Source organism: Nipponia nippon, unplaced genomic scaffold (assembly GCF_047370975.1).
Source record: "Nipponia nippon isolate SJK-2023a ecotype South Korea unplaced genomic scaffold, ASM4737097v1 scaffold_2, whole genome shotgun sequence".
Classification (NCBI taxonomy): Eukaryota; Metazoa; Chordata; class Aves; order Pelecaniformes; family Threskiornithidae; genus Nipponia; species Nipponia nippon.
In genome coordinates, this window is record NW_028262336.1 from 33,637,451 (window position 1) to 33,657,422 (window position 19,972).

At 40.3% G+C, this 19,972-nt stretch overlaps 1 protein-coding gene across 1 annotated transcript in view; it reads right to left on the reverse strand.

The window, feature by feature from the left end:
- DSCAM (DS cell adhesion molecule) overlaps nt 1-19,972 on the reverse strand; it is a 476,303-nt gene that overhangs the window by 98,211 nt on the left and 358,120 nt on the right. The window contains exons 12-16 of the mRNA XM_087758597.1: nt 17,188-17,384; nt 14,020-14,116; nt 12,468-12,596; nt 6,868-7,035; nt 2,841-2,911 (exon numbers count right to left, since the gene is read on the reverse strand). Coding sequence (XP_087614723.1) covers nt 2,841-2,911; nt 6,868-7,035; nt 12,468-12,596; nt 14,020-14,116; nt 17,188-17,384 — 662 coding nt within the window. The remainder of the gene's footprint in view (nt 1-2,840; nt 2,912-6,867; nt 7,036-12,467; nt 12,597-14,019; nt 14,117-17,187; nt 17,385-19,972) is intronic.

The window sequence follows — 19,972 nt, forward strand, 5'->3', positions numbered from 1 at the left end:
CTAACCTTGCAGGAAGGCAGCTCAGTGACTTCACCTTTGTCTGCAATGGAGCTTCGAGGTCAAGGAAAACAATTAGGTTTCAACTACGTCCAGCACTACAGAGAAACTTAGCACCCATCAGATGAGCTAACCTAGCAGCAGATAAAGGAATAACTTCAAATCAAGGCACAGAGTTTTCAAGCTGAGCGCACAGGGGCTTGACAGCACAAAGATCACACTGAGCAGAATTTCAGTGAAGTGCCAGTGGTGCCTTTTGCTGTCCATCCTTTCATAGGCAGACCTCCAGTGTTTCTGCTGCTTGCAAAACAGCACCTCATGGGGTCTTGTGACATGATGGGGCCATAGGCTACCTCTGGCTAGAGCCAGCAGCGCCTTCCTAGCACTGTGCTAGAGGACAAGCTACCAGGAGCATCTCGCTGCCACGGTGCCTCTCGTGCTGCTTGACCATGTCAGATACTGCTGGTCAATAAATTAAAAGATTTAACAGATTTAACAGAGACTGGGTCTATGGAAATAACATCTTGAAGGTTCACAGGAGACTGGGTATTCATTGGAGATTGGGTGTGCAGTCCGGCAGGGCAGTTCACACTAAACTCCAAATGTCTAGCCAGCATCTACTCAGTGCGTGACACCAGGTTCACCAGGGTGCACAGTTCTGGGAGCATGGACCCACCTTTCCTGGTCTGGATATATGTTGCATGGGTACAAACACACATTTCCAAGGTCACAAGTAGCTCACACCTTAAGCTCACTTCAATTGTGAAAAACCACCTCTACACTCAGCTCACGAGACTTGCCAGGGCAATGGAGTATATATTCAATACATAGTTCATTTCTGTGATTATTTTGTTATATTAGATACTGATCATTATTTGACAAGTATTCACAAATCAAATCCCAAACATGATCTTGAGAATACAACTCCAGCTACTCTTTTGATATGCTTCTACTCCCCAGCCAGTACCTAGAGATCAGGACACTAAGTTGCACCTGAAGTGTCTTGGAAGTACAAACTGAACTGTATTTTCGATGATGTTATTGAAATGTAGGTGTGGAAATTTTTTTTGTCCTGTAGCTGCCTGCACACATGTGCATCTATAAAATTTAATGACAAATCTTCAGAATTGCAAATGGCAGCTATAAACTCCAGCAGTGAACCAATGGTGCCTATCTTCTCTTGTTGCTTTTGAAAATATCCCCCAAAGTGAACTTTAAAAAAGCAAGCAAAGCCTTTCAATCTGCCTACCCATACATCCATAAAAACAAGTTCATGCATAGAAACTTGGAGGTTATAGTTGACTAGATTTGATGGCAGTCACACTTCTTAAGTGCTTTAAAAAGAAACAACCCAGCTTTTATGTCAGTTGTTGAGAATCGCTGTACACTCTGCATTGCTTCAATAGCTACTTCCTTTGCTCTACTGACTGTGTGCTGCATTTAAATCCATGCTTCATGTATGCCTTTTATAAATACATTGTTGTGTTTCACTTCAACCATCAGGTAAGCTTGTGGTTAGTGACCACAAGCCTTTGGTTTTTGGAAACCACTTGATGAAAGCCAACACTGATACAAGTTTAAGATGTGGACAAGGTCCAAGAATCAGCACTGCATTTGTGACCTGTGCATAGGAGGTCTGATAAAGACTACTGCTTTTGAAGCTTAATACTGAAATGTCACATCAAAACAGAATTTTTAATCCACCATTTTTAAACCACCATTAAACTACTAAAAAAATCTTGACAGCTGAAGTCCCTCTGTACTAGTTGGACATCTCAGTAGTTATATGTCCACCTGCACTGTATGGAGATCGTGCACTGTAGAAACCTCTCTTTTCAGGAACCGACTCAAAACTAACACAGGATCATGCTGGTTATTTATTGTATAAATAAATAAAAAAAATAAATAAGCAGCCCACAGTTATTTATATTGTTAACAAGCAGCAGCTCACTGTTACTATCCTGACTTTCTGGATGGTCCACATCATGGTGCAAAATACACATTATCCACATTTGCAGGAGTAATTAACATCACTATAGAAATTAATGACTATTATGCCACCATCTAATTCCAGCACTTTCTACTACATATTTCAGAACCTTAAATATATGGAATTATCAATACAATTTGGAAACTGCCATTCATATTGAAATTACACCACTGTAATTATATAGCTTTATTCTGTCTGCTACAATGTACAAGCAGTATATAGCACAAAACCATTTAAAACATGGGTTAAGTACCTCTGATATCATACCAAAAGCATTTAAAACATTCTGTGGTTGTCAAAACACTGGGCAAAAAATATAAAAAATTAATTGAGTCATAAGACATGCCAGATTTTTAAATAATATCAGTTGCTGATATTTTTAAATCAGTTGCTCTGATTCATCAATTCTCATGGACTATACTGAGACACTATATTGCTCTCTCTGTGCAGACATGCCTTCAGTAAGGCTCTGTCCCAAAGTCCATTGCAATGGGAAAAAACTCCCATTGGTTCCAATGGTTTGGGGGAATTTTGGCCCAAACCACAGTAAAATTCTGTGAGTGCTCATTTTCCAAGTACATATCCTTATCTCTGGAATTGGAAGGAAGTAGGAAATGTTACTGTCACAAGTACAGGCAAGCAGCTGCTGCCATTACTCTCCAATGGAAGGTTCTTTCTTTGCATAATGCACCAATCCTAATGGCCAATATAAGTTTTGTTGGCAAAGGTATCTGCAAGGTTTCTCCCAAATAAAATAACTGATCCACAGTTGTTATAATACTCTGATCAATGGAACCTCTTTGAATGCACCAAAATACTGTCAGAGTTTATATTCTTGTCTGTGTGTATTTACCTTCCAGGTGACCCTAATGCTTTGTGAAGATATAGGCTCAAGTTGGACATCCTGAGGTGGACCATCAGGAGCTGCAAAGAGAGAAGAAAGATGGATCAAAACTGGCCTTCACAGCACATAGAATTCAGCACTTCACATGGTATGTCACCAACTTAATACATCAGCATGACAAAGATTTGGACTGAGTCAATGTCGTATGGAAAACTGAAGATACCACTTCATCAAACAAAACCAGAGCCTAGCATCTTCCTTATTCAGGTGTCATCTCTGGCCAACAGTGAAATACAATACATGCCAAAACTTAGTAACCTGGCAAATCAAATAAGAGTGAATAACAGTGACTCTTCTTGTTTAGTGATACACTCACAATGCTGTTTCTGTTTTGTAAATAGGCAAGACATATTTTCAGCAGTTAGAACCCTGTTGGTGACAGAAAGGCAGCAGAACGCATTTGAAAGCAGGCGAGACAGGAGCTCCTCAGCTAGCCTTCATCATGTCACAAACCTTCCAGTGGGATCCCCTTTGTTCACTAGAGACTGAGCACATTCAGTCAAATATCAAGTATTTTATACACAAAAACCTGCACACTTTACCTTCTTCCCCTCCCCAGTGTAAGTATCCCAGCCTGGAAATCAGGCAAAAAGTAACTGGCAAAAAGCCAGATGGAAAAAGCACGCTGCAGTTCCTGCCTGAGTCAGGAGGAGTTTCATTTATTCATATGCTGCCAAGGATGTGCATGATGCTTTAAAGGCGAATGAAAAAAGAAGGTCCTGAGTCTTGGGGAACCTACTTGTCAGCTGAGCAGCTACAAAGCAGATCAAGAATTGGCTGGGATTGAATGGAGAGGTGTGAAGCAAATTGCATGCTCAGTGAGGTAAATCATTGTAAAAGATCTGAAGAAAAGAATGGAGTCATCTCGAGCTGCTGTGGAGGGTTCCCTTGATGCAGAATACAGGCTCAGTAAAAGGTATTAAATTAAGTTTAATAGCATGACAAAGGAAGTAAAGAAATAAAACGGGTGAGATGGGGCTGTTAGAGGTGGAGCAGCAGTAAATGACAGCTGAGGTGAAAGGAACCAGAACATTTTGCTTTAACTGATGAAAGCAGAGAGACCTAGAATACAGCCTATAACATGTTTAAGTTATTAGGTATGCCCTATTCTGTGCCATTCTTGACTGTGCTACATATGGGAAATTTCCAAAGGCTGAAAGAACTTTATTTCCATTCCCCTTGAATTAATGTACAGGAAGGAGAAGAGAAAAAAGTTCACTGGCAAAAATGAGGTCTCTGAATTTTTTTAATCCTGTCCTTGATACCATCCCCCTGCTGACAAACGTGAATGCCATTTCTCTGGGTACATTATAATGTAGTGGAATTTGGGCAAAGCATTTGATCCTAAAAATGGGTTTTAAAATGTGCTCCTTAAAATCTTGACTTTTCCTTGAAAGACCCCAAATGTTTTTACAGACCCAAGTAGTTAACTGTTCCCAGCATACCATGGTGAAATGTTAAATAACAATTCATTTATTTTACATACTTAATGTCATACAGAGTTTGTGACAAAGATAGAAAGAAAAGCCAGATATCCCAGCTTCCTCTATTGATTTCAGTATTAAACAACAGCCATAATGCTTTTGTTTTTCTGACAAGTGTTAGTGCAGGTGTGTACTTAGAGTCTATTTTCCAACACAGGAGCTAACTGTGGTTGTATGGAGGGAAAAATGTGGCCTGTAAGCTTTGAAATCATGCCATTCTTGACTATCCTTTTGCCACAGAGACCCTTTACAGTTTGCTTTCTAATAGCTAGTGCTGGGTGACTCAGGTCACTGTAATACGTGATACACAATCTGTGCCCCCTTGCCAATAGCATGCTTTGAGTTTCTCAGTTTTTATATTGACTTTCTTGGATCTTTATTCTGCTCCCTTCTCATTACCTACTCTCTCACTCCCTGCACCCATGCTGTTCTCCATTTCCTATTGTAAAAGCAGAGAACAGAAGTAAACAGTGATCAAAAACTGATGCTCCTGTACATGGCACACGACCTGAAATCAAAACCCAGGAGACAAACATCACATACTTTGCCTAAGCCTGACCTCCTCTCTTCCAATTGTTCCCTAGGTAGATCAGTGACTTTTGAATACACTTCCACACTTCTGGTCTTTTTCTCCAAATAGATGGCTCCTTAAAAGACGGTGACAAAAGGATCAATTATTCTGAAACTTGGTTACAAAGAACTGAACAAAATGTGATGTTAAGGTTCCACCCTGTTCATGGGGAAGCTGTTTTTTTTTTTTTTATTTCAAGGCCAGCTGCTGATCGTGACAACTTAATTATCAGTCAGGAGAAACTCAGCAAGTATGAAATATTCCAAGCATGGGTGAATAAGAGAGAATGAGACAGAGTAGATCCAAAACCCATCCCTCTACTTTGATGTATGTGCACATGGAAGGGTGGGCATTTTGGGGATACAGATGATGCTGGCTGGAAGAATGGATAGTCTGTTTTCTCTAGTCATTTCACATATTCACTGAACAAAGGAAGAGAAAAACCCTGATCAAATGATAAATATTTTGCAAACAAACTATTCACTGTTAGTAAAGTTGTTCACTGAAGGCTTGTAAAAATGTGAATACTCTTCACTCCTTTCCTTCCACTAGGATGAAAAAAGACACCTGGTGAAAAAAAGAAATGCAGCTCATGTTGTCTCCTGCTTACTCAGCTTTGCACTGTGAGCCCTTGTGTTCTGTTCTTATTCAAAAAGTCCCTCAGAACCAAAAACATGTTCTCCTGACAAGGGGTATATTTTCACTGTAGCAAATTCACCCACAGAGAAAATGAGTGGGAATTACTCAGCTGAACTGAAAATCGGTCCCCTAGTGTTTAAAGCCTAGACCAACATGAATCTTGAAAAAGAAGTAGGGTTTTCACTGCCAGGACACTGTCACCCAGACACTTGCACTATGGTTTTCCTCTCAAAATCCCCAAAGAAGGAAGCATTGCTGACTTAGCATGAGACAACAGGAAAAATAAAATTAGCAAGACAAAAATGTGTTTTCAAATACAAATGAGCAAGCTCCTGTCTGGTCAAGACTTTTCAGAGTAACTCCACCCAGTTTCATGGCTAGGGGTGTTGAAGCTGCTTGGGTTACTCTCAACTGTACACCTTTGTACATTGAATATAATTAGAATGTATATCTGGCAGAAGTATTAATGGCCATTCAGCATTTTCATTCCAAATTGCTGAAACAGAGAGCTGTAGCCCTCCGCTTTTCACCCCTAAGTCTTTTCCACTGTCACACGTAACATGTAGGCCTTGGGACGTGGTAGCATGCACAAGGCTGTGCTGTCCTTATCCATCTGCCACTTCTGCTAACCCTGAGAAATGAAAATAAGACTGCACAGGAAGGCAGCAATTCGAGTGCACAAAAGAGAGGCTCCAGCCATCAAAGTGAAAATGCTCGCATAGCCCTCCTGGTACAGAAACCTGTAGCGATGTAGAAGAAAGCATGGCAACAAAGAACAGGGGGGTGACACTAACTAATGACAGCCAACTGACTTATACAGTAATCAGAAAACTAAATGGCAGGTGGGGTAGTGGATGGAATACCAAAGGAAGACATGATTCATGTAGATCAATGTTCTCAAATGGGGGTAAGCTTAAATTAGTTACCTATACTAATACCTGGGAATCTAAGGAAAGCCACAAGACCCACAGGGGAGGAACCACTGCTAAAACCAGGATGTTGTTGATTGAATTGCCTAACTGTAGATATAGGTGTGCCATTTCCAGTACCCCAGGCTGAAAATTTGGAGCACAATATCTTCTTTGACCACTAGATGCCACTGAACGGCTTTAATTACAGGCCTGCACGATGAAGTTGCAAAAGTCAAAAGGTTTTATGGGAACAATTCAATATTTCTTTCGATGCAGCTGCAGCAACATAAGCAGCATTTCAAGTAAAGATTCCCCATGTCAAGGAGCAATAATTCCCAGCACAATCTAGATGCTACAAAACCAGAGTGTACCTGCTTCATCAGTAGTGATGGTGAGCTCGTTGCTGGCCTCACTCTTGCCGATGCGATTCTTGGCATACATGCGAATATTGTAAGTTGAGGAAGGGTGGAGGTCAATGATAGTGGCTTGGTTTAGCTGAGGGGAAACATCTTTGGTTCTCTGAACGGAATCCCAAGAGTCTATTTAATAAGAGATTAAAATAAAACAGACAAATAAAAGATGACGTTAATGTTGCTAACACAAGCATGCAGTTAAACCTTTTCACAGAGCAGGATACTGCCATTGCTGAATTAACCCAGATAACGCCTGCTGCTACAAGCAAATCGTGTGATTGCCTTCCTTGATAGTACTCTCAACTGCTCCAAGTGTGGTGCTGTGAATAATGGGATCTCAGCCCCAGGGTCACCAGCAAATCCAAGGAAATAGCTACTCCTTTGCCTTTTTTTGAGACGGGATGGTGAAAGTGGCAAAGATTCCCCAGTTTTGTGTGTGCATGTATGTACATATTGCTTTTTTACCACTGCTACACTGGAACAACTGTGAAAAAAGATGGGAGCTGCTGCCCCACAGAAATCCTTGCTCAGAGATAAGGTTAGTTGTGCTCCAAAAAGGGGAGAAAGAGAGTTAATAAACAGGAATGGAAGGTTAGACTAGCAGAGATCAGGAAGAAAGTTTGAACCCAAACTCCAGGAGCTCAGACCATAGGTGAACAGTGAACTTGAAGTACTTTGCCAGCTTAGACGTGGGGCTCAGCACCCTCCAGGACTGATGCTATTTCCCTGACTTGTGTTAGGCTACAGGAGCAGTTTAATACAAGGTGAATGTAGAACGCTCTTAGCTGTTTCCACGTATCTGTAAAAGGAGGAGCACATTGTTATTATTCACGCTTACTATTAATCTGCCTGTTATGTTTTTAATAAATTCTCCAGACATACTTTAGGAAAAAGGATGGAAATTGGCTAAACACAGTAACCCCTCCTTGTCATCCAAGCATTCAATTGCTGCAAACAAAATAATAGAATCTATCCGTTTAAAGCATCTTGATGTCTTTTATGAGTTGGCATCCTTCATTTCTTTCTTACTGCAGGTGATGTTCCTCCTTTAACCTCGGCAGCATCCTATGGGGGATGTCACTGGAGGCTCTACAGGAGTGTTTTACAGTACGGGTCACTGTTGGTAGGATCGCAGAAAGAACGGCAGATAAGAAAGACTGGCTTAAAAATAGAAAGCTCACTCAGATACAAAATTTTTGCACATACTGTGTAAATTCTTTTATATGAGCTTGCTAGAAGATCCACAAGTTGTCATAATGACATCTGCAACTTGGCTTGTTAGAGAGTCTGTTTGCTTGTCCGTGTGGCTTAGTTTACCCAGAAAACATTTAGGAATCAGACATTAAAGTGATAGCCAAATTCACTTGAATATATTTTTCCTTGGTAAGTGAGTTTATCACAGCTTCCTCTGTAGGATACTTTCAGAAGCTCTAAAGGAGTTACCTGCAGGCAGTGCTGCCATAATTTGCTTTCAGTTTGCTTTCTTAAACTTTACAGAATTTCTTAAACTTTGCAGAATTTTAACCAGCAGTTACACTCCATTGTGTAAACGTTATACAAGCACAGAATGAGACTCCGTCTGTTCCAGTGTACCACGCCAACAGGAAAGAAATTTTAAAAAAGACACACTTGGAATGGAAAATGTGTTAAATTTGACCTGATGAGGATAATAATTTCTTTTAATATAGTCTGTATATTATCAAATTGCTTAAGTTTTTACTTGGTTGTTTGAAATACTGATGTGGTGGGACTCTGTAGTACATATTAACTGCTGAAACAAAATAAACAAATCTAAAAAATTCTTCTAACTCTTAGTAGATTAAGCAATGGCATACCATGGAGAATGAGATGAAAACTCAGAGTCTTCTGTACTTCTAAATGTAGGTTTCCTGTGTTTATTTATGACTAATGCATGGACTTCAAGAGTATATTTTGATACACATATCTCCTTCTTGAAGAGTAAAATAAAGCAACAAAAGCAATCTCTCCAAACTGAGCTAGTCCAGAGAGAAATTAATTTCTTGCCAAAACTGTTTTCAGTTTTGAAAAATTTAAGTGTTAAGAAGAAAAAAAAAAGTTAATTTTGTTTTCTTCTGGAAAAACCTAAAAGTATTTGCTCACATCCACGTGGTAAGCAACTGAGTGAGGTATTGACCATTGTCTCTTCTGGTTTTTATTGTTGCAGAGTGCTCTAAAATCTACTTACCTAGAAAGACTGAAAAAGTACAGAAAACAAGCAGCAATGGGCTAGCAAAAAAAAAAAAAAAAAAAAAAAAGTTAAAAGAAAGAGTGGAATTTTTAACGTCTTCTGTATTCCACTCATGAAATATTACACCCAGGCATTTCTCAGTGTTATATAAAATGCACGCGCACACAATGACCTATGAAAAATGTATGACTTTACGAAAACCATCAGTTTTCCACCCGTTCCTAAAATAAAGGTCGAAGCTCTGGGATTCCTCTGCGCAAGAGAACTGGGGCCCGTTTGCTCGCCCAGCCTCCTGTCGGGGAAGTAGAGCGGCGGCCCGCTCCCAGGCCCGGGCCGGCGCTGCCACCCCGTGGCCGCTGCCGGTACTGCAGCCGGCCGCCGCCCCTGCCTGCCCGCCCCGCTGCTCCCTTGGAGGGTTTGGGGGGAACTCCCCCCAGCTCTGCGAAGGCATCTGCGTCCTGAGGGATGCTCAGTTCACACGTGAGCAAAGCGCAAACCACAGTCCTCTCCCTCCACATCAGGGCTTAAGCGGAACTGATGTTCAGTTTGCCCCTCAGCTTTCTCTAATGACATAAAAAATATGAGGAGTGAGGCACAAAGAAGGACCCACATACCTGGTCCTATCTTCAAACCCTTTTGTACACCTCCGATGGAAAAGTCTGATAGCTACACATCACTGGGCTCAATGAAGGGACAGGTCTGAGTGCCACAGGTACATTTCTGTACAGATGCCACCTACCCATGTGACAGGCAACCCCATGCTCCTTCTAGAGGGTAACTAATGTGTCTTTTTTGTCTGATGGCACGGCAGGGGTAGATAGGATACATGAGGGCAGCACCGTATAGTGAAGTCCATGTATGACATGTGGTCATCTGCACATTCTCTGAAACTGAAAAGTTCTGCAGTTTTCCTTCTTGAGAAGCCTAGATGATGCATCCTGCTGTAAACCCATTTCTGCGCCCTCAGGGTAAGCAACAGAGGTGGCAAATTCTCACTAAACATAAGTGTGCAGTTCACAGTTTTATTTTGGCCTTGCCAGGATGTTCCCTGAGCTTACCATCTGGATTGTGAATATTTTACCTAAGTTTTCTTCCGTCCCTTTAATATCTGGAAACTGTGAGAAGTTTTCTTAATTCCCTCTTCTTTGTTCTAGCTTCCCCCAACTACCCTGTGCAAGTTCTTCAGTAACCATCTTTGGTGTTTCATCTTCTTGATGATTTAATAATGACAAAAATCCTGTACAAGAATTCAAAAACCTGATCCTAGTTTCTCCAAACATTCAGCCTCAGGTTCTAAAAAATGACGTTTCTGTTGTTTGCAGTGAGATGAAGATAATCTGCTTTTTAGGACATGACCTCCAGTACTTGTCTTCATGTACAGACAAAGAAATATTTTCTCCAACATCAATTCTGCCACCCACTCTTTTTTCTTTCTTTCTTTCTTTCTTTCAGTATTTTAACCTTTATCACTATGTTGTGTCTTGATATTTTCATCCAATCTGATGGTGCTTCATTTGCTGTCTTGCTATTGATTTATCATGCCATATTACAAAGACATAATTTTGCAAAGCAACTTCACCGTGATTACCATTTAATCTTTTTCTGCGTTCTGCATTATCACTTGAAAACACTGAACTAAATCTAACAAAGATGTTTTAGAGCTCTGACGTCCCTTTCCACCACTGCTTCCATCAAAGGAAAGCAGCTCAATCTTCCTAGATTCCTAGGGATTATACTGAGTTACATGATTCAGAAACACAAGTGATGTTTTAGGGTGAGAAAGGAGCCTATCAGGCAAGAATGACTTTCAAAAACTGTTCTCAAGCAGGTGGGTGGTTGGAAAGAAAGGAAAAGAATCAAAAAGAAAACAAAGCCCAGAAACTTTTAGGTATACATGTCCCTTGAACGCATCCTTGCCTAGTCTACATCTCCAAAGCTGATTCCTGACCACAGCCTCAGTGGGGAATTTTCACTTGTAATCTTTCAGGTACCATGCTCATCTGTACCTTGTCAATTTCATTTACAAAGCCAATGCAAAAATGGTGACTGATGATTTAACACTCTTGAAAATATTTTATCTAGTAATTAAAGCATCACAACATTTTTGCCTAAGTAAGTAAAGCACAAAGGAAATACACAATGTAGACAAATGAAGAACAGCGAAGACAGGTAGTAGAATAATTAAAAAAAAAAAAACTTGTTAAATCTTAGAATTTTATGAACGAGTACATTTTTACACCTGAGAACTAAAGGGAGAAGGCTATAAATGTACTATAATAGTTGCTTTGATAAACAGAATGTTTCACTGATAAGCACACATAGAGCATTCCTATTAGTGGACTACATCTCCTTACAAATAGTGCAACAAACTCCAACATGAAATACTAGAATATAATTTCTCAGTGTCTTTTTAATCATACTTGAAATATGAAAACATTGTTCCATCGCACTTTCCTTTCTAGTCCCTTCTCAAATCATGACTCAGGGGCAGTGCTTAACAATGTGCCTAATTTTAAGTGTGATCCTACATACAAACATAGTTCTGACACACCTTGAATGTTTTATAGATTTCAATAGACAGTGAATATTTTTGGGGCTTAATACGTACAGGAACAGGAATACTTTCCTGACTTAGGGTATTGCTTTTTTTTTTTTTTTTTTAACTATTCACCTCATTCATGTTATTAGATGTTAACTGATGTGACTACATGGTGACCTAGCAGAAAGGTATCTGCTTGCATTGGCCTGCCAATATGTGCCACTGATCTTATCCTTCAGAGTATTTCCAGTATGTTACTGAAAACTATGCGCGGTGCTTCAGCAAACTACGACACAGATGTCTTTGTCTAGAAATTCTCATAACCTACCCTTTTTCACTGCTAACTTTCCAGGGAAGATGCCATGTACTCATATATTGATAGAAAATAACTTCTAAAAATTGGCACTACAGGAAAAGATAATTTGTAAAGGCAGTTATTTTTTCTATGGGGAAAAATAGAAAATTAAAAGAAAAAAATCCAAGTGCAGAAAAGATAAGAACAGGGACCAAGAATCAGCTAGCAAAAACATCATACCAGCTATCATCTAGAATGGCTTGTTTTACCACAAAATTTGTTCCCTTTATGTGTAGGTATCTCTGGTAAAAGGGAAAACCAGCAATTACTACATTTAATGTCCTTACCTCAAAAAAAAAAGACAACAAATGAAGATAAATCTTACTGTGGAAGATTAAATAAACCATGGTAAAAATTTCCATCAGGTAGTTTCAATTTATGAATTTTCTTTTACGATACAGTCAGTGATGAAAGACTAGTGATGGGGATTACTTCAGAGGAAGATTATTTCTTACCCGACTTGTTCTTGCACTCGATATCGTAGCCGGTGATAGGGCTGTTTCCATCAAATCCCATGGTCCATCTGAGGGCTATACTGCGTGCTCTCACCTCTCGGATTTCTATTTCAGGAGGGTCGGGGGGCTCTGAGTAAACACACACACAGAGTTTTAGTCTGAAGAAAGCCTGTATTCGCAACAAGATAACATTAATGAGTGTGGCACTGGCATAGCTTACTGGTGGTAAGCTCTCATGGCATTTTCTCCGGTCACTCATTAGTACCCTGAGCCAGTTAATCACCTGCTGAAGAATACTCAACAGAGGGAGGAAAAGTCATTTTTCAACTAGGAGTCACTGATGTAATCTTGAATATTGACTTCTGTTTAACCTTCTCATATGCAACATAGAGTTGCATTTCCTTAAAAGCACTCCAGATTGGACTACTCATGCCAGAAAAGATTTTTGCCTTGAACACCACGTTTCACTGATATTTCTACAGTTTTTAGACAAAAGGTGATGGTATGAATATGAATACTAAACTTAAAAGTGCTAAATTTGGTGGAGGGAAGGGAGCAAAATTTCTGTCTCTTTGAGTATGTTTAAAAGTCTTAATTTAATAACAGAATAATTTGATAACAGTATAAAATTACACTAAAGCCTCTTTCTGCCTCTAGAGTTAAGGATGTAAATAAATAGCATTTATACTCATGCTAATGCAAATGCCCCTCTAAATTGTCACGGCAGTGTGAGAACCTGTCCTCAAACTCCACCTGAGTTTTTCGACAGGGCTGCCTTAGGCATTCATTGAAATCTGCTGTTACTTGAAATCAAGAGTGGGGAGAAAGAAATTTGCAAGTCCTAGAAATTTGTTGTGTGCATGCTCAAAGGCATACCAGTACAAGAACAAACATTGCACAGAAATAAGCAGTGGCCAGTGGCTGAGTCCTGCCTGTGCTCTGCATCTCAAATATTGTCACCTCAGCTATTCCAGGACTTGCTGCTGTCTGCCTGAGTGAAACCCTGCAGGAGGGGAACCCCAGCCTCAAGCAACATAGGTTCCTAGAGTTTGCATTGTGCAAACTGATTACAATTTATTTCGACTGATTAAACTTGAAATATTTTGTTTAAAGATCCACAGTAGGTTTAACATTTCTCTAGAGATAAAGTCAGATCATTTTTGTTTTATTTCAGACTTGGGTTTTAAGCACATTTGTTCTTTAGAAACAAATGTAACCCTCTCCCCCCAGAAAGTAACCCCCTCATATCCACTGTCACTACTGAAGATGACAGTATCTTTAGTAGATTGCCAGCTAGTGTATTTAAGAAAAATTCTCCTTGTTAATTTGTACAGATCTAGAAAGACTCAAGCTTATCCTTTATTTTGATTTAATCTGTGATGCTGGAAAATGAAAGACTGAGCATCTTAATGCGGCTCCTCATTTATCTGACAATGAGGAATGCATTTAATTAGGAATCAGAGCCTCCCTCCCCCAACAGATTTCTGAGGATGGCATACACTTACTGTACTACAATAGTTGTGTTTTTTTCCTTATGTTGTCCTCTTCCTACCTTGCACAGTGAGCTGAATTATTCCACGATCCTCCCCATAAGAATTGATGGCATGGCAGGAAAAGAAGCCAGAATCTTCACGCACAGTTGGCAAAATCTATAGGTAGTTTGAAAAGAAGTGATTGATTGAACAGCATGCAGAGAAAATAAACCAACAGCTTTTCTGTATGGTGCAAGAAAAATTGTACAAACTGTTTTACTTGACAGCAATAAATAGATATTGCATGTTATACACATACATACATATGCATAGTAAAGCATCCAAAATACTGAGACTTATCAAAACTAGCAACACCTGGGCTGAGGAAGCAGGCTATCAGCTCTACATGTGTAGTCAGGAGTTGGAGCACCACCTATTCCTGTAGCTTCTCATTAGGAGTCTTGTTTCCAGTTACTCATAAGTTTGCCAAGTATTTAACAGTTGGCTGAAATTTTCCGTACAAAATGGTGCCTCCTGCTGCCTCCGAATTTTTCCAGTTATTTCTGAAAATAACTCAAGTGGCTGAAGTCTGTGTGGAGGAAATAAAGGTTCAAACACTGGTGGTGAACCCTGTAGTATTCAGCATGGTGCCCCATAATAAAATTTTGGGTGGTCTTTCTTTTCAATTTGTTATTTAATAACATAGAAAGTTATACATAATCTTTACGTACATGATCATAACGATATTTTTCTACAGGACCACTGCTTCATTCAACGTACAACAGGGAGAGGATTTTTTTAAATGAGCAGATATTCCAAATACCATTTTCTTCTCATCGTTCAGTGTGCTGCTCCACACTTTATTTACTGCACACAGTACAAACTGTGCCCTGAAGACAGACTTATTCATTTTCTTATAGCCTTTTCTGTGGCATTCACCTACGCAATACCCATTTCAGAAACATGAGTGAATTTATTTTCATAAACCCTGACATCATGAAGAGTATTACCACCATTTCGTATGGGGAATTAAGGAACCAGACATATGATAATGTTTGTGGCTGTTTGACAAGTTGCCACATATTAGCTGAGCCATGGTAACTCCACATGTTCTTTATTCCTCAGCAAAGCCAAGGTAATATGAGCACAACTCTCATTTACCACTGGTTAAGATAAATGGATTAATTTCCCACTCGCTACAAGGATATTGGCGAGTTATCATCTGAGATGTGGTAACTTGTCAAGCTGTGTTAAGTTGCACGTGTGGCTGAGCTTTAAGATAGGAAAACAAAATTTTTCTGAGCCCAATTTGATACATCTAGGGCCTTCTTTTCCCCCCTCAGAGTCCTTAACAATAAATAGCATTTCATGTGTTCATAACAGCTTCCATTGAGTTAAGCTGCAGCTATGAGGGCTTAGTACTTCTGCAAATCAGACCCCAAGGGCTCAAGGCAAGTACCTAGAAAACAAAGAACACACAATTATTGGCCACCTGTGAAAAGTTTGGTTTCAATGATCAGCCTTGCATCACACAGTGTCTTTCATTACTCAACCCTAATTCAACTCCAGAGAAAATCCAAGTCATGCCTGACTGAGGCAGGGGTCCTGCAGAAAAAATAAAAGCTGAGTATACAACTAAAGATCACATCATCATGCACACATACAAAAGCACTGAGTTAAAAGCTTCAGAGACAACCTTAATCCTGACATTTTCTATTTTGGGGGCATTTTATCTCTCAGAAGTCAAAGGTTTTGTATGTAACATACATATGGATGTAGAATGCCACTACCGTACACAACTGCTTCAGAAGAGAATTCTCCAAGCAGGTCTCCAGCCTTCCAAAAAGAAATATTGTTGTGCATCCAGGCATTATCTCATTAAAGTCAGTAAGACGAATGAGGGCAGAGAGGTCTAGGGGTCTACCCTATAATTAGATATTATTCATAACACAAATATACTAATATGAACAAAGTCACACATAGAACTTATTCTTCCTCATAGAAACCAATGACAAAGCTCCCTCACAGAAAGCAAAACCAGATTTTTACTGGATATCATCCAACACAATTTTTGGCTAATAAAGAAAGAGCTATACCTTAAGAGTTACACTAGAATATAGACAATCACCAGAGAGCTAGAGAATTATTTCCTTGAGCCTGGTAAATACGTTTTTAAGAATGTGACTGAAAAATGGAAAATCAAGATTTTTGACTGAGAATCTATATGATTTTTTTAAAAATTCTTTTAGATTTCATAAAAGGCACATGTAAACATATAAAAGAATAGACTGATAACTTGCTTATGTTGGTAAATTTTAAATTTCAGTGGAAAAAGTGGTATCCTGGTATATTGAGGGCAACGTCATAGCCACACCCATTGTAGGTGACACCAGAACAGTAGTAGTTTCCTGTGCTTCCATAGCATCTTGGGGAAACGTAAGTTCCCAAAACAGCAATGCCACTCGTAGCCCCTCAATCTAACCCAAGTCAACCACTTAGGAGTTAGCAGAGTCCCACATACTCATTTGTCAGGTAAGTCGAGATGCATGGTTCCCACACCACCAGACAGCTGCCTGTCAGAGAAGCAGAAGTGAAGATGCAGACTATGACCTTTTGCTAGGTGGCTTGGTGACTCCTGCTACTATGTACAATAAGTGCCAAATACTACTGGCAGCAGTAGATATACTACTGACGTATCTACATGTGCCTTTTCCTTCCATCTCACTTTGAATCCGATGACTAACCTGACTTTGTAAAATGGTCTCACAAGTCCCACAAAGTGAAAGGGAGGGAGAAAAAGTACTTTAAAAAGACAGCATTTTTATCTCAAAGCAGCTTAATGATTTTGGTGAAGGTAAGCCTGTCACATATCAGAGCTAGGAGTCAGATATTCACTCAGCGCTTATCAGCAGTGTAGTCAAAACTGAGCTCTGCCGCCCTAGGCAGGGCAGGCTAAGGCATGACCCACATTGCTCCAGAGACAGAAAGGACAGGTGAGCTGCGAGCCAGGCTCACTCTCTTGTTGCCTCTGGAGCATGGGAAGATGGAGACTAATTTTTCTGGGGGGTGGGATGCAGAGGTTTCCCCTACCTCCTCTTGCTGCCAGCTCTCTGGGGCTGTGCCATGGTTAGAGTGAGTGGTGGGGCTCTGACCTTGTATGGCAGAGGTAGCTGTGCATCCCTATCAAAACTAAATCAAGCAACACCCTCACACATGTAGATGGGTCGTGAGCCACTTTGTTTTCTTACCTGCAGAGTAGAGATCACTTCATCTCCAGCTTCCTTGGTGGAAACAAGGTAACGGGACATTTCAGGGTTAATGATTCGGTCTTCTTTTTCCCAGCGGACTATGATGGGTTTCTCTCCATGTGCTGTGCAGCTCATCTCCTTCTTTTGACCTTGCGTTGCCAAGGTGGTATTTGGATAGGAAGTTATCATAGCTGGAACTAAAAACAGACAAAACAAAAAAAGATCATTCTTCAGTGAGCTGACTAGTCTGATGATACAAGGTTTGCTGTTCAATCTGGGTCTCATTCAGCTTGTCCATATTTGACCAGATGGCCAAAAATGTGAGAAATTATTTTACTTTCATCCCTGTGTAAGAGAATTTTCTTAAGATTGAAGATGGACCTCAAAGGGAACTTAGCAGAGAGGAGCTGGGAGTGGACAGCGGGACTATAGAGACAAGAAGACGCAAATCCAAAGGAAGCCTGGCTCCATTTGTTTTGCTGCTCACAGAATGACTTGTAACATAATTAAAATATTCACAGTACGTAAAGGTACTGTGGGTAATAAGCATTCAGATATGGGGCCATTAAAGAACTGATAAAAAATTCTTATTCCTTCTTATGAGCTACTGTTTTGTTTGCTGACAGATATATGCTCCACCATTTTGTATGACAGTAATGACCTATCAAAATGAGAGCTCAATTAAACCAGGAGCTGTACAAAATTAAAAGAAAGGCTCTGCACCAAAGAACTTACATGTATGTGTTGAGCACATAGTTAAACTGTACTGAACTGAAAGTATAATTAAACTGACAATAAACCTAGCTACATTTGAGTTTTTATTGCATTCAGAAGGTATTTGCAGAACAGTTTGGACAAAATTGCCAACTTCATTAATCATTTAGGACTTTAAAAAATTTTAATGTTGAAAAAAGTACTCTCTTGCTAGCAAGAATAGGCTTAAACCCCAAGTATTTTCACATTTGGAATAAAAATTTTCTGGAAATAGGAAGAAAAAGTCCTGAGTGTTTTACAGCAAACCCCTCAAAACATGGCATTTTTGAAAAAGGATGGTCTCTTTGGTGTCCTCAGTAGCTTGTCCTTTCCTTCCCATATGATTTGTCCACCAATGAATAATGTCTGGGCATTTGTGAGTAGGAAGAATCAAAGCCCATAAGCCTGTCTTTCAGTACTGTCCCTTTCCCTGCCTGGGAGAAGCTGGAAAGCCCTGGACAGCACACAGAACTGCTCTCTTCTGAATGAATCTGTCCACTCCTTTCAAAGCATGTGAGGTGACAGTAAAGAGTCCCTTCTCTAAGCTCTTGCACTCCAGGGCTGCCTCCTGCAATAGCTCCACTCTCCTTGTTCTTATGCATGAACACTTGCCTCTTCTTATCAGAACAACTCACTCATTCCATCTGAACTTCTCTGGCTCTCTATTTTAAGAAGATGACATTGGCACAGGACCCGATTTGAGGCCTTCCCGATCTTTCCTCCTGCATAGATTACATCTATTGCTACTGGACAGCAAAAAAAAAAAATAATCCTTATTTAAATGAATTACTATAATTGCTATTCTGAAATGTTAATGCTTGGTGGCATGACCTTTTCACATGCCAGAGCTCTTGATGCTTGGAGATGACAATATGTCAGGATGCAGCCCTTTCTGTTTGAAGGCTTCCTGAACCAAAACAAACCAATCTGAAAATTAACAGGGCTGTGGAGCTGTGCATTAGAGTTACAAATGGGATCTAATTACAGGAAGAACTCTTAGAAAGGTCTTGTGTGAAACATGAGGCTCTTTAGGCACTGATATGCATTAGTGATGAAGTACGTCTTGTTTAACTGTTTGGATATTAGGTACCGATTAGTTTTGTCAAAGAGAAGCATTCAAAGAAAAGAAATGATGAATAATCAGAATAGAAAATTAGGATGAGTCTGATTCCGTCTTCCAGAGAATGAAAATAGCTTCAGTTTTTTCTGGCGTCTGTCCAAGTACTAGTACCTGCAAGGAGGTTACTTTCAGAAAGTCACTTTTTTGTGGCCATCTGATTGCTGCTGCCAAACAGAAGCTAGCGTACTAGGCCTACACAGCTGCAGGCCTGTGGGCCTTGTATGTGCATGTATGTGCACTTGAACATATCTGCCCTCATCTGCAACACCTGAAATAGACTAATATATCCTTTCATGCATTTTATTCATCAATAAGAGACCCAATGCAAATGAGTGGCAGGCTATTAAGGAGTCCACATTACCATCATTAGCTTGTGCCACCACCTTTTTTCCTTCCATAATCTCCCAAGCCTCCTGCATGTCCCTTCCTTCTTCATTTGCTGCACCTCTCCACATCTCCCTCTTTTCCCCTCAATGCAACATGCTCCAGTCCCCTTCACCTCTCCCTCTCCTCTTCCTGCTGCAACCTCCTTACATTCTCACATGTTCCCTAACCCCTACAGCAACATTCTTCTCCTCCAATCTCATTTCCCATTTCTAAATCATGCCAACATCCCAAGTCACCGAAGTGATTTTCTCTACAGCTGCAGTCCTCCTTCCCATCAGTATCTCCTAATTTGAGTTTCCCTGGTGACAGAGGGAGCATGCTCTTAGCCCGCCCGGGAGCTGAGGGGTGGTGTGTGCCTCCCCATAAGGTACCTGAGCTCCCGGGGTGCCTGTGCCCCCGGGCTGGAGGGCTCAGCGTTTGGAGAAGATGCGCCTTGCACTGGCAGGTCTACCCTCCTCCTGCTTCACGGGCAGGAGCACACAGTGGGCACCCACAGAAAACGGGACATTTGGATTTGGGTTGAAA